The sequence below is a fragment of the Coturnix japonica genome, chromosome 15 (assembly GCF_054131305.1).
Source record: "Coturnix japonica strain WE chromosome 15, WE-NBRP24, whole genome shotgun sequence".
Taxonomy (NCBI): Eukaryota; Metazoa; Chordata; class Aves; order Galliformes; family Phasianidae; genus Coturnix; species Coturnix japonica.
Genome location: NC_140677.1, coordinates 467,747 through 482,091, shown reverse-complemented (window position 1 = coordinate 482,091; position 14,345 = coordinate 467,747). Strand labels below are relative to the sequence as shown.

Here is a 14,345-nt window from a genome sequence, read left to right as displayed (position 1 = left end):
TCGTATTTTCAATTATGTTTTTAATGGTTTTAAATGGTTTTTAATGGTTTAGTAAGATATGACAAGAAACATACCTTAAACATAACATGTGTATCTGTAAGTAAGGGTCCTTCCACTTCAATAATTGGTGTTGACTGATCTCTACTGATTACATGAATATTCCCTCCTCCTGTAGGATCCATCCCATCTGCCAAGTTAGGAGCTGCTGTACCATCTGTGGTACTGAGTGCTTTGGCCAAAGTATCAAATGCCCTGCAATAAAGAGTGACAGAGTGTTTCCACACACTCTCAAAAGTTTTCAAAGAAGCTGTTAAATAACACGAGGCATTCCCACTCAGAACTTAACATAAATGGGAACTGTTCACCCTAAGACACGAGACCATATTTTTCATTACAGCCTGGTTCTTTTGTACTGTTCGGACACTACAATGGGAATGCCCGATATACAACCAATTAAAAAATCTTCCTGTAAGGAAAGGAACTTTTCACTATAGTGTGAATCATGCTTTAGTTGCTTTAAACTAGTGCTTGTACTAGTAAATAGGATTTTTCCACTTACCATTCAATACCTACTTGTTTTCACCATGGAGGTTCAAAATAGATTATGTGAATCCTCACAAAGACCACATGCAGTTTGCAGAATATCCTGTAGACCCTGTCATTACTAACCAAATTTCTTGAAACAGTGAATATGTGATTCCCTCCTTGAAAACATTCGTCAGTTTTCTCCTCCTGAGGACAGTGCCTTAGAAACCTTATGACAGTAATATAACACAGACTAGATCCCATACTTTGTACTCAAACTGCTGCTAGGCCATTGCAGAAATAAGGCTGTATAAATTCCCTTTCTATGACGACTGAGCTTAGGTTTAGATTCAGAATTTTATGCTTCAAGTGAATAATAAGGGATAGTATAATGGTATTTGATAGCGTTGTTCTGCCACTATTTTTATTGAGATGTTGAGGGATTGTTGTTTTCTAAGCGGAAAAAGATGACTACAAGTTTAAAAAAAAATAAAAAATCAGAAGCTGCAGTGACAAGTATTTTAAAGTATCAGTTAATAACAGACTTAAGAGCCTAAAGTACCTCTTAAAAATCGACTTGAGAAATACTGGACAGTTTTGAGCCCAAGTAATTTTCTTATTTCACTGTATTGTCAACTTGCGTTTTCCTTCAAGAACAACAACAAATAAGAATAAAAAAACCCCAAACAAACAAAAACCAAAAAGCAATACTCCCCCAACAAAAACACTATTACCCTCTCCCTACAATCTCAAGGTTCTGTTGTTTTTCCTCATCTAATGAAGTCTTCAATTTTTTTCTGAAGATTACATTAAAAAAAAGTTTTTTCATCTTACTTTAACCACAATTATCCTATTGTAACCAATGGGTTTTTTGGCAGTATGATATCACAGAAAAATCATACAGGTCCCAAGGAAAACAGTTAAGGACAACAAGCACTTCAGGGGAGAAGCTTCCATATAACAAGCCTATCAAATAAAGCAGTATCAAAGTATTACTATTCTCAGTGTTTCATAAGGCCACAAGCCAGTCACTTATTCAAGCACTGAAAGTGGCTGCACAGAGAAGTGGTAGAATCCTCATTCCTTGAGATATTTAAGAGATATATTGATGCCGCACTAAAGGACATAGCTTAGTGAAGGGACTTTGGGTAGGTGGGATTGATGGATGGACTCACTGAAGTTGAAGGGCTTTTCCATACTATAATTCTATTATTCTATTCTTATTTTTCTTAGTATGAAATCTGCTTTTGCCTTAGACCACTATCATTATAACATGACACAGTTCTTCACAAGAGGACTACAGGCTGAGACAACAGCCAAGTCCGAATTTCCAAATAATTGTTTTTTGTGTTTCACAGTACTGGGTAATCTCTACTGTGTTTGGTATCACAACACCAAATTACTTTAATGAATGAATGCAAGTATGCACTATGCAAAATACAAAATCCTAAATTAAGATACATACCGTGAAATCTCACTGGCGGATTGCTCTTGTTGAATTTCAGAAGTATCACCATTATTTAGTGAGTCACTGAGATTAGCAAGAGATGTTACAACATTTGCTAGTGTTCCTAAAGCACCCTGGCTTGTCTCAGCCTATAAAAGGAAGAATCATATTAGTGCATCAGAATTATAGGTGCTACAACATACTTTTTTTTTTTTTTTTTATTTGACATTTTTAATCTTTGTGTTCTTTTTACTCTTATGTACTTTTCCATTTCTTTATCACCTACAGTGGCTCACATGTGATTGACAATGACCTTTAAACCCTATATCACAACCTCTGTTGACATATTGTACAGGGAACTAGCCATGGTGTGAAAGTAAGCATGAAAAGAAATTATATCTCTGTTGATGAACTTATTTTACCTGCATTTCTACAGATTTTCAGACTTACACCAACCTTTTCCTCTCAAGTGCAAAAATGAATTATGTTTATGTAAATAGTTGTATGGGAAACAGTTGATCATGGCCTAAACCTCTGATTAACCACCTGAGGCAAGCAATGAGTCAGCTGCGGGAGCATAGGCGAAGGTAATTCAGCTGTGCTACCAGAAGGGGTGGAGCTTGGTTCCACCTCTCCCAGATCTCATTTAAAGGCTGACTACCACTAAGGCAGGATCTCCTTCTCTGGAGATAGCTCCTATCTTCAACATCAGTGAGCATTTTCCCTTTCTCTTTCTATCACGATAATCTTTCATACGAAACACCTCTATAACCTCTGTTTACCTACTGACTGTATAACTGTACAATTGTATAACTGTACATTAGCGAGAACAGTTAATAATTAATAATTAATAATAATTTCAGTTAACTGAAAGAATTCATACCTTAGAGTCAGCAGCTAGGAGGATGGTACCATCGTCCCTGATCAAAGGCTGCTGAATATTCACAAGCATTCCTGGATCAAGAAGACCCGCAGACCTGTTGAAAATCGTAAGTCATATGACAGTTAATGGTACCTACAATCCATAGGAAGAATGTGTAACAGCATGTCAGAATAACAGTACCAGTTTCATGAAATTGTAAATTTAAAAGCTAACAATTTATTCACCAGGACATCAGTGTTTCTGAAATATTTTCCAAAAAGCAGCTTGAAACACGTTTTCCTTTCCTGTGCAAAAGCAGTGACAATTTCCTAATCAGGTATCCTCCTCATTTCTTTTTGAAATTGGTTTATTCTTATATAATTTAATATAAATAACTTATAATATATACAAATAATATAAATAATTTATAATATATATAATTTATAATATATAAATATTTATAATATTTATAATATAAACAATAATTTATTATTATTTTATGAAAGCTATAAAGAGTAAAGACTTAGAGTTTGTAAGGCATAATTGTGCATTCCAAGTAAGATAATGGACAGCAGTAAATAATGTAAAAATAGTAAAAAAGTAAGTAAAGTTGAGTCAATGAAATTTATTTCACATTGCAAAACTGTGTAATCAAGGTTTATTTAAAATCTGTGCTCTCTTCTGCTACTTTTTGTTCATGCATCCTTTCCCCCTATTCTTTTTAAAGGACACAGAGTAAAGCTTCTGTAGCCAGTAACTATAATTTACAGCCACAACACTCCTGGCCTGCATAACCCAATATAAATCGGTGATGCATGGCAGGGTCAAGCGTTGTTGAACTGATAGCTTAAAGAGTCTGACACTAACATTGTGAACTACCACAGGAAGCAAATTATAATGCCTTCTGCTAATCTGAGTCCTACATAAATAATACAGAGTCACACACTGAATTTAATATTGGAGGGTAAAGCATCTGCAGCACAAGGAAATCTTGAGGTAGTAAATGTGTCTACAAGTGGTATTTTTGTACAAAATGACCGGCAAATGAGAAACAGTTCAAAACAATTTAGGGAATTTGTGGCTTAAGTATAACTCATGCATGTACATACACACACACTGAATTTTGAGATTTGAGATATATATATAAATGCATATTTGCATATGTATATCTACATATGTAGATATACATAAATATACACACATGCTAACTGGAGCAATAACTTTCAAAATGTGGTATCTTATACTCAGCTCTATTTTATTCAGGAAAAAAAATATCTGTCTCTATTTACTATGATATTATATCATACTCATGTATTTTCACTGACTCCCTATGGAGAAAATTGAGAATATAAAAACTGTATAGGAATATCATAGTATAGTGGAAAGTTCACAGAATCACAGAATCATTAAGAGTCTGAAGGGATCGTTACAGGTCATAAAGTCCAACCAACTCCCTCACAATGAACAGGAACATTTACAGCTATATCAAATTGCTTAGAACCTGGTTCAGGCTGATCTTGAATGTCACATATGACTTGGCATCCACCACCTCTTCAGTCAACCTATTCTAATGCCTCACCACCCTTCTTCCGTAAAAACCTTCTTCCATATATCCAATCTAAATCCTCATCACAGCAAAAGGAAACTGCAGGTTTACAGTGTGTTTACAGACTGTTTACCATCTTTAGGGATCTGAATCATCTGTCACTGTAGGCTCTTTACTACCATCTTCAGGAAGGGGAAGACTGAAGTATGCTATTTGTGGATCTGACTTCAGAAAAGTGCGCACTTGAATCCACTACACTGGTAAGTCTCCATGTTTTTTACTTGCAATTCACATATATGTCCTGCTTGAGCTTTGACATGAGCTACAGCCCGTAACTTAAAATCATCTAACTGTACTCAAAGGCACTGATGGTAAACAGAAGATACTAGGCTGATCTTGATAATAGAAAACCAAAACCGGAACGCATTTTTTGGCTAACGGTTTAGAGTGTAGGGGAAAAAAAGACCATAGCTATGCCTGCAATGCACAAATAGTCTTAAACAAGACATGTTTTATGGCCTCAAGTTGCACCAAGGTAAGTTTAGGTTGGATGTTAGCAAACACTTCCTTTACAGAAAGAGTAGTTCAGCACTGGAATATGCTCCCCAGGGAGGTGGTTAAGTCACTGTCCCTGGATGCATTTAAGAGCCATTTGGATGTGATGGTCAGGGATATGATTTAGCAGAGAGTTGTTAAGAGTTAGGCTACTATGGTTAAGCTGTGGTTGGACTTGATGATCTTCGAGGTCTTTTCCAACATGGGTAATTCTATGATCTATGATCTATACTGACTTACTTACCGTGCCCCATCTTTATCTGCAACAAATGTTGGAGTTGCTATTAGAGGGCTTCGTAGGTCTTTTCTGATATATATTTTTTCAGTGGAAGCTGCGCAGTTGGTTGGTTTTTCACGCTGCACATCAAAAGGCTTTCTTTCACTTTGAACCGCTATATGAAGAAATAAACATGCAGATTTGAAAGAAAATCATTGAATTGATTATTACTAAAAAAGTAAAACTCAAATAGTAGGATTTCTGATTAAATAACTACAGTGGTGAGTTAGTTCAGCATGAAACTGAAATTTAAAATATATATTTTAAATTTAAATTTAAATTGAAATTTAAAATATAAAGACTGAAGAAACACTTCCAATTTTGCTATACTTGCATCTAAGTAAATTTTAATTGACAAGGGCACCAACTGATCATTTAAGTTTCCTGAACTAGAGGCAAAGCTTGACTTTTCACAGGTATTTTTGGTACTGCATTTTGGTCACAACCCCAGGTAACTCTACGGCTTGGGGAGGTGTGGCTGGAAAGCTGCCTGATGGAAAGGGACCTTGGTGTGTTGATAGACAGCCAGCTGAATATGAGCCAGCAGTGTGCCCAGGTGGTCAAGAAGGCCAATGGATTGTATCAGGAATGGTGTGGTGAGCAGGACTGAGGAAGTCATCCTGCCCCTGTACTCGACATTGGTGAGGCCTCACCTCAAGTACTGTGTTCACTTTGGGGTACCTCAGTACAAAAAGGACACAGAGGTACTGGAGCAGGTCCAGAGAAGGGCAACAAGGCTTGTGAAGGGCCTGGAGAATCAGCCTTACAAGGAGAGACTGAGAAGGCTGGGGCTGTTTAGTCTGGGGAAAAGGAGACTGAGGGGAGACCTTATTGCTCTCTTCCAGTATCTGGAAGGTGCTTACAGTGAGAGCGGGGCAAGTCTCTTCTCAATGGTAACAATTGAAAGGATGAGGGGAAATGGCCTCAAGTTGCACCAAGGTAAGTTTAGGTTGGATGTTAGGAAACACTTCTTTACAGAAAGCTCAGTACCACTGGAATAGGCTCCCCAGGGAGGTGGTTGAGATGTGGTGCTCAGAGATATGATTTAGCAGAGGGTTGTCAGAGTTAGGGTACTATGGTTAGGCTGTGGTTGGACTTGATGATCTTTGAGGTCTTTTCCAACCTGAGTAATTCTATGATTCTATGATTTAGAAGACAAAACATTCTGCAATATAAATTGGGAAAAAAAAATGGGGGGTGGGGTGTGTGAGGGGATGGATTCTTATTTTTCCAGGTAAAGCTATACACAAATATAAGACTCATTCTTACTCTGGATGAGTAGAAACAATACAAGCTAGTTCCAGAATTATTATTATTATATCATACAAGACATGCAGCTTAATTCCCTGGAGGAAGTCTCTCTGCATGACACGCAATTCACTCATTTGTTCATTCCAGCCAGTTAGGGAGCAGCATTCTAAAACTAAACTTTTCAGAATTCAGAAATGTTTCCAGTTGAAAACTGGAAGAAAATAAGGTTAGTCTCCAATGTGCCAAACAAGAACGTTAAATCTTTTAATAGAAAAATGGAAGTGAAAAATGATGCTTTATAATACAAAGTATTATTATTAAGTAGATTACAGAAACTTATCTGGAATCTAAGTCACTAATCTTTACAAATTCATCTATAGTTTGGCATGACATTTTACTGCATCAATTTTTCACCTGAAGATATAGATAATAATACTAATAAAATAATATGGCACTAATACAAAGATCTTGTAAATGTGTTGTATTAATACTAATTCTCAAAATATTTTGCAAATGCAGGGCATAACTTAAGTGGAAACAATATTACTATGTATTCATTGTACAAATCAATCATACAGCAGTTATTGCTCTAAAAGATCTAACATTACAAACAGAAACAATTCAGTCCTACTATATAGCCTTTTTCAATGTAACACTAAACTATGTGGTATGTTTCTTTCTATCTTTGTAAGCAGCAAGCTATTTATTTGTTCATCTTGTTTTTACTAATACTGTTAGTGTCCAGAAAATTTAGGGGCTTAGTAAGTAGATGTATCTACTTTCTAGGCTTTGTGGATACATAGGTATTGATCAGAAACCTGAACCAGTGCAGAGTAAAATCACTAAGCATAAATCCTAACAACACTGGGCTAGGAAGGGTTTTGCTTTTGGAAATGCAGCAGTTTCTTCACCATGGGTGTCACACCTCATATTCAGCACAGTGTGTGCATAGCACAGGAACCATCACTACCCTTCTGGATTTCTAAAATGTAAATACAGCAAAGATCTCTTCATTTACAAACTGAAATTCAGCCTCCTTTTTAACTCAGCAGCTGGAATTTATCTTGCCTAGATTAGAGTAGAAAGAAGAATTAAGCATTTATTGCTTCACCTTAAATTCTCCTTAAATTTATCAGAGAACAGCAAGTTAACAGGCTTCATGAAGTGCTGGACTGTAGAGGCAGAGGGTGCTATAAATTGGAATTAAAATGCATTGAAAGAGTTATTTGGATTCTAGCACTGGAACTGTAGTTAAGTATTGCATACAAACAGGAAAATAAATTGTTCAGAACATGATCATTTATATAAAATGAATTATATTATAATATTCCTTAAAAATGACCAAACTAACATAAATAAGATAAACACTTCCCATCTCTGGGAAAAAAGAGAAAGATAAACCTGCAAAAACAAACAAACAAACAAACATTCTGTACATGCAACCTCTGACTCAGATTTATGTCCATCTTTGTTAAAGTATTTTGTACTATACACAGCCACTGCATTTGTAACACACATACTAAGAGGCCCTAACTAGATTGCTCTAGGACCGCAAGGAAGCTGAGATATGTATAAAAACAACTATTGCACATTAAACATAAACAGCAACAAAAGAAAGTTGAGGTAGATGGATATCAAAAAGGTATTTTCTTCAATCAACATAGACTGAAACAGAGAAGACATTAAAAACCAATAGCAGTCCGCATATTTTTTAGTTGATAGGCACATTCTCACATTAGGTAGTTAACACTCACATTCCATTTTCATGCCCATCTCTAGACATTTCTTAAGCCTACAAAACTGGCAGCGATTCCGATGGTGTTTATTGATGATACAGTCTTGGTTGCTACGACAGCTGTAGGTGAGATTCTTCCTCACGCTCCTTTTAAAGAAACCTTTGCATCCCTCACAACTGACAGCACCATAGTGACGACCTAGGAAACATACTGTTATCAGAAGGAAATAACTCCCATTTTAACATACAAATAATTATCTTAGGCAAGTAAAACACTGTAAGAGTCACCCTTAATTCCTTAATTTGTGTTCTTGTTATCATTTTAGACTGCAGAAGTAAAGCCTTACAGGATGTTCCTTTTTTTTTTTTTTTTAATCTCTTGCTAGGACTTTTAGGTGGGAAAGTGGAGAGAAGAAGGCTAAGCCTTAATTTGAATAAGATGCCTCTGAAGTAGTAGTTCCCATTCCATCTGCTGTTATAGCATAGGAGCCTGTGCCTGAAGTTAGATTTAACAAGAATGCATGCTAATCATTTAATTAAATGAAGATAAGTAATTTCAGAATAAATTCCAAAATTCAGTGTTTAGTCAAAACTCCTGTGCGCATTAATTCTGATATTGTTTTAATTATATAAGCACTTTTATAAAATGGAAAAGAATAAAAAGAAGAGAGAGCTGTTCTCTTTGTAGTATGAAAGCTTCCTTCGTTAATGTTTAAATTTTTTCTGGTAGATTGCTTGCTACTAAATGGATCTGAAACGCTTGGCCTCTACTTGCCTCTTTTTGTAACAGTAAATAACCAAAATCTATCAAGTAGTCCTATGTTTGTCAGTGATCTCTGAGAAGCATTTTCTCCTTGAAGCACGTAGAGTTTTCTAGGCAACACTGCAAGGCTGCCCACAGCTCTTGAAATGGTTTCAGTTAGTAGGAACTATGGAATCCTTATTTTCTCTTTCAGCACATGCCAATTTATCATTTACTCCACTTGGAGTACAAATTAATATTCTTCTGAGCAGAGCTGTCCTACTCTGTGCATATAAATGTATAACATCTCTTTCCACTACAGATTCAATTGCTTTTGCCATCAGCATGGTTATAATCATTTAAAACCACATGAAACCTCCTCCCTTCCTTCACCCTAGTAATCTTTCCAGTCAGTTTCCTGAATGTTGCTTTCTATGCTTCCTTACCTGATGCTTTATCACCACAGACCACGCAATATTCTACTACCTGGGCCCGCTGAACATCAGCTTTTCCCAGCAAACGTTCCACCGAAGCAGAGTCTGTCACTATCTGAGTGAAAATTCCAAAACAAAAAGAGGTAACTAGCCAGTATTTTCTGATGAAAGCAAGGAGCTTTGCCTAGGGTTGGTGTATCAATAGACAAGAGGCAGACAAATGTGAAGACAAGTGTGACAGATGTGGAATGAAATTAAGCAGTATAAAAGTTAATTAGCATTTTTAATGTCAACAGCAAGACTATTAGAGCAGTCAAAGCAAAACATGAATCCCAAACTGAACACCTAGCTTTGTTCAACAGAAGTTCCCTCACTTGTGCAGTCAGCAGCATGCTTCTTTTCTTGCAATTACTGTCAAACAACTGCTGTATTTTAGTCAAAGATGGTTGTACTCCACACATTCCTCCCAGGCATTTAGCTAGTATGTATATATAGTTTAGAGGAGACAGCCTGAAACAGAGATTAATTATAGAAAACAGTTTGGCTTCTGAAGGCCTTGGATCCCAAAACTTCAGCTGAAAACATGAAACTCATCACAATGAAATTAGAACAGAACAAAACAAAACCCACTTTGTAACAACAGTTGTAGCATTATAAAGTAAATTTTCAAGGACTGCTGACACAATTTGTTAAAAAAAAAAAAAGAAAAAAAAAAAGAAGTTTAACAAAGAGATACCACTCCCTGTAAAATTCTCCCTATTCTAATAGTAGAAATAGGGACAAGGCACCAGCTTTTATTTATTCATTTTTAAAGGCAGTTAGGAGAAAAATTCAAATTTCACTGGAAATTATTGTTTATATAATTTGTTTTGCAAAGTTCCCATTGATATGGACCACGTTCAAGGCCCACAAACATAACAGAGGCTGTGAGCCAGCAGAACGCCCCTGCGGCCACGAAGGCAAATAGTATCCTAGGATGCATTAAAGAGTGTGGTCAAACTGGGTGAAGGATGTGATCCTCCCCCCCTATTTTGCCCTGGTGAGGCCATATCTGGAGTACTATTTCCACTTCTGGGCTCCCCAGTTCAAGACAGATAGAGAACTGCTGGAGAAAGTACAGTGGAGGGTTACAAAGATTATGAGGGGCCTGGAACATCTCCCTTATGAGGAAAGGCTGAGAAGCCTGGGACTTGTTCAGCTTGGAACAGAGAAAGTTGAGAGAGGACCTTATCATGCTTATAAATATTTAAAGGATGGGAGGTCAAGTGGCTCTTTTGAGTGGTGCACAGCAAGGGGCTCTGGGTATCAGCTGAAACGCAGGAGGTTGCATATGTGCAGGAGAATGACAGAGCACTGGAACAAGCTGTCCACAAAGGTAAAGGCATCTCTTTCACTGGAGATATTCAAAATTCACCTGGATACTTTCTTTTGCAACGTGCTCTGGAGAACTTTCTTTAGCAGGAAGGTGGGACTTACAGTGAAAGAAATGTTGTTTTTGCATAAAAAAAGTGCTTGCAGAAATGAAGACCTTGAATTTTTGAGTAATGTAAGGAGATGTACCAGTACAAACCGGTTCTGTGCTATGAATGATAGCCAGAGGGGAAGGTTAACAATGAGAGCTTATCACAGCATACCAGAATAGGTAAAAACCAAACAAGAAAGGGAGGAGAATATGGAGAAGTTACCCAAGCAGTAAAGTAAACAGGGACTGGACACCGCTTAAGCAATTAGAAGCATCAGATAGGCTGTAAACCCTGGAGTCCTCAACCAACAAGGAAACACAGGAGGGAATTTGCACCAGGAAGTACGAAATATAAACTGTCCCCTCTCTTCGCTCCTTGCACCCTTTTATTCTTAGTCATTTGCTATTGCAAAAGCATGAAATAATTTGTGATTCAAAGCAAATTCTGCCTGAGTCTGGAATATTGAACACAAGCATTTCTCACAGACTAGATGGACTCTAGAGGCTTTTTCTAACCCCTACAATTCTGTGATTTTGTGACAGCTTCCGCACTGAAGGACATCAATATCAATACTGTGACACTGCATTGTGAACCTATGTTTGCCCAGGTAAGCTCTATCACTGCACATCTGTAAATCTTTACTAGATATGAAATCTTGGCACGCCTCACAAGCACTAGCTTAATTATTTGTGTATGCCTTCTCATAATTGGAACTTCAGTGAGAGGTAATGAATGCAACTGAATGCATAAGGAACATGAAGACAGTGTGATTTAGGACTGGCTATCATAACCTACAATTGTTATCATCTAATCCATGTTACAAAATTATCGTAATTCCTGATGTCTTAAAAGAATCCTACATTTAAAGTACTGAAAAGTCAAAAACTGAAATAGAAAAATCTGTGGTTAATCTTATTTACCATATTTACCTGAATTCTGCCTGGCACAATGTTGTCTGCGGTGGTAAAGATAAGTTGTTTGGCATTAGATGTTTCAGGTGCTGCCAAAATCACCTTTCCTGCACCAGTTCCATCTGGACTGGCTAAAATAAACTGTTGCTTTGGAGACACAGATGAGTCCACTGCTGTCACTATCTGGATTTTTTGACCTGTCTGCTGATCGGTCACAATCTATAAAACACATTGAAGAATGGTATGTTTCTGTCTCAGAATTATAAAATACTGTTTCATAAAAGCCCTTGTTACTAATTATTTTGCCATCTGTTAGAATGGTGCAAAGTTATAAGTGCAAAACAATATAATCAAAACAAATTGTTTAGAATATTTCTGTATCTTCATACCTACCATACAGAAAAGAAATACTAGATAGACTCGTGAAACAAATGAAGAGTTCATCTTGTGGTGGAGGTTGTATGTCCAGGACCATTTCAAATGCCCCAGAACAGAAGACCCTCTTCTCCTGCACCACCTCTGACAAAAGTACAACAGAGTACTGTACTGGCACAAACAAGGTCAAGGACAGCTAAAGAAGTACTGCAACATTCTAGTAATGCTAATGCTAATTTCATATTATTCGGCACTGCATACATTTAGAATTCTGATATGTTAATGCTATCTTTATATTATCCATGCGTAACAACAATCCACCACCCAGGGGCTAACTTCAGCCTTCACAGGTAAGTCTGCCACTGGTTCTTTCTAAACATGACAGGGAGAGGGATGGAGGAAGAGAGGGAGGAAAGGAGAGATGATTTTAAGTGTTCTGAACTGTTTGTTGACAGCGTCTGCCCATTTGGCATGGTTAAAGCTCATGCAACTTTTATACGTAGGCTGTTTAACACCTGAAATTATTCCTCACTCCACTACACCAATATCATTGTTATATACAGCCAACTAGCTATGACCAATTGTATCTTCTGAGAGAAAGAGTTCTGAAGAAGCCTTCAACAGATTTTAGCGCTATTTTATATAAAATGAGAGCAGGAGGAGGAAAAAAAAAGATACAGCAGTTTACTACCAAATCAATATGATTTTACCTGAACGCGCTGTGGTGAGCCTACAGAGGAATCTGTGGAAATAATCTGGATACGCTGGGAAGGGCTGGTCATCACTGGAGAATCAGATAGTGAATTCTGAATAGTCTGTACCTGTAAAATAACGCACAGAATTCTGATTTACACATTTTAAAATACAGATGTTTTCTAAAGATGGCTTTAGCATGCAACCTACATTTATTGGAAAGGTTACAGCCATTAAACCAACCTGGATTATTTTTCAATGAATTACAGGTATATTGTTTTCTTGGGGAAAAAGAATGAACCTGATTGATGACAGAAAAAACACAAAACCAAATCAAGATATATTTAGAATCACAGAATAATCATAACTTTTCACAACCAAAGGAAACATATTTAAATTGTGTGAGTCTCCGGTTTAGTTAAATGCAGAAATGCACTTCTCTCAGCTTACAATTTCACATTCATCCCTTTTTTCCTTTTGTGTATTTTGTTTTTACAATGTGTCATGTTACATATTTCTTTCTTTTAAAAATTTAAAATAAAAATGTCCTCAGACCTGGGTCCATCGGTGGGACGAGAGATGCACAGAATTTGTTGGAAGAGTACACAGACCTTCTGTCTGAATGAACTGACACTTCATTTTTGCTTCTGATCTTATCCATGAAGTTTTCTGAATGTGTGGTGCCTTTACAGCTCAACTGAACAAAATGGTAATTTCACTCTCCAAGTGAAAGTAAGGAAAATCTTAACAGTGCAAATATATTTAGAGGTAAAAAGTAAAATTTAATAAAGCTAGTAATCTGGATATCTTTGTTTTTGTGTGCTCTTTGTCTCCCTCCCATCTTCTTTTTTTCCATCTGTTCTATTTCACAGTACTGCAAGTTATTTCTTGAACATATACTTCTACAGATACCAGTACACTCAGCATGTATTCAGGTACATGTGGGTAACTTCTGTTATTCTACTGAGGAGATCACTAGCATGATGGTACAAAAGCTCTGCTTTCCAGGTGCATTTTCCAAGTCAGTATTCTATGACTTGAATTGATAGTTTAACACTTGTGAGAAAATTCAAACGAAAGCAAATTTTTTTTTCTAAAGCCATATACTGCACATGCTCACCAATGTTTTCAGACAAGATACAAAAATATTTGGATAATAGTATATGTAAGACATTTTGTTGCAGGATACAGAAAGTGACATAACTCTAAACAGTAAATAAATATTTACCATAATAACACTGCAGCAAAGCCAGAGGTGACACTACTGTTCACATGCAACAGCATGGCATGGATACTTTTTAGTCACATTCTTTTTTAAAATTATTATACAAAATGATAGAAAAACAAGCATACTTCGGAAGACTGCTGACTGCAAACTACACATTCCGAATGTCTGAAAACAAAGTATTATGAATTGTTATGATGTGGTACACACTTAAATAGATACTCCATGCCAGTGGGAATAAAATACTACAGTGATGTACTAAATAAAAAAAGAACAGAATATTGTAGTCTGGTTTCTTCTACAC

General features: G+C 36.6%; 1 protein-coding gene and 1 long non-coding RNA gene across 25 annotated transcripts in view; one reads left to right on the top strand and one right to left on the bottom strand.

Annotated features, from left to right (window-relative positions):
• NR2C2 (nuclear receptor subfamily 2 group C member 2) overlaps positions 1–14,345 on the bottom strand; it is a 45,264-nt gene that overhangs the window by 15,164 nt on the left and 15,755 nt on the right. For 16 of the 23 annotated variants that reach the window (XR_014934745.1, XR_014934743.1, XR_014934742.1 and 13 more), the window contains 8 exons: positions 12,834–12,944; positions 11,767–11,967; positions 9,387–9,489; positions 8,218–8,397; positions 5,180–5,327; positions 2,856–2,949; positions 1,991–2,121; positions 75–252 (listed from right to left, as the gene is read on the bottom strand). Coding sequence is in view for 20 of the 23 variants with exons in the window: in XM_085516650.1 (XP_085372776.1) it covers positions 75–252; positions 1,991–2,121; positions 2,856–2,949; positions 5,180–5,327; positions 8,218–8,397; positions 9,387–9,489; positions 11,767–11,967; positions 12,834–12,944 (1,146 nt within the window). In the remaining 3 variants the exon portion in view is untranslated. Of the gene's footprint in view, positions 1–74; positions 253–1,990; positions 2,122–2,855; positions 2,950–5,179; positions 5,328–8,217; positions 8,398–9,386; positions 9,490–9,748; positions 9,885–11,766; positions 11,968–12,833; positions 12,945–14,345 lie in introns of all 23 variants that reach the window. The other 7 variants (XM_085516665.1, XM_085516663.1, XM_085516660.1 and 4 more) reach the window with 2 other exon arrangements.
• LOC107319763 (uncharacterized) lies at positions 4,505–13,506 on the top strand. 2 transcript variants are annotated; one of them, XR_001557932.3, is made up of 3 exons: positions 4,505–4,640; positions 11,380–11,444; positions 13,370–13,506. It is a non-coding gene; the product is annotated as an uncharacterized LOC107319763 (long non-coding RNA). The 2 variants fall into 2 exon arrangements; XR_014934756.1 differs by lacking the exon at positions 4,505–4,640 and adding an exon at positions 9,391–9,517.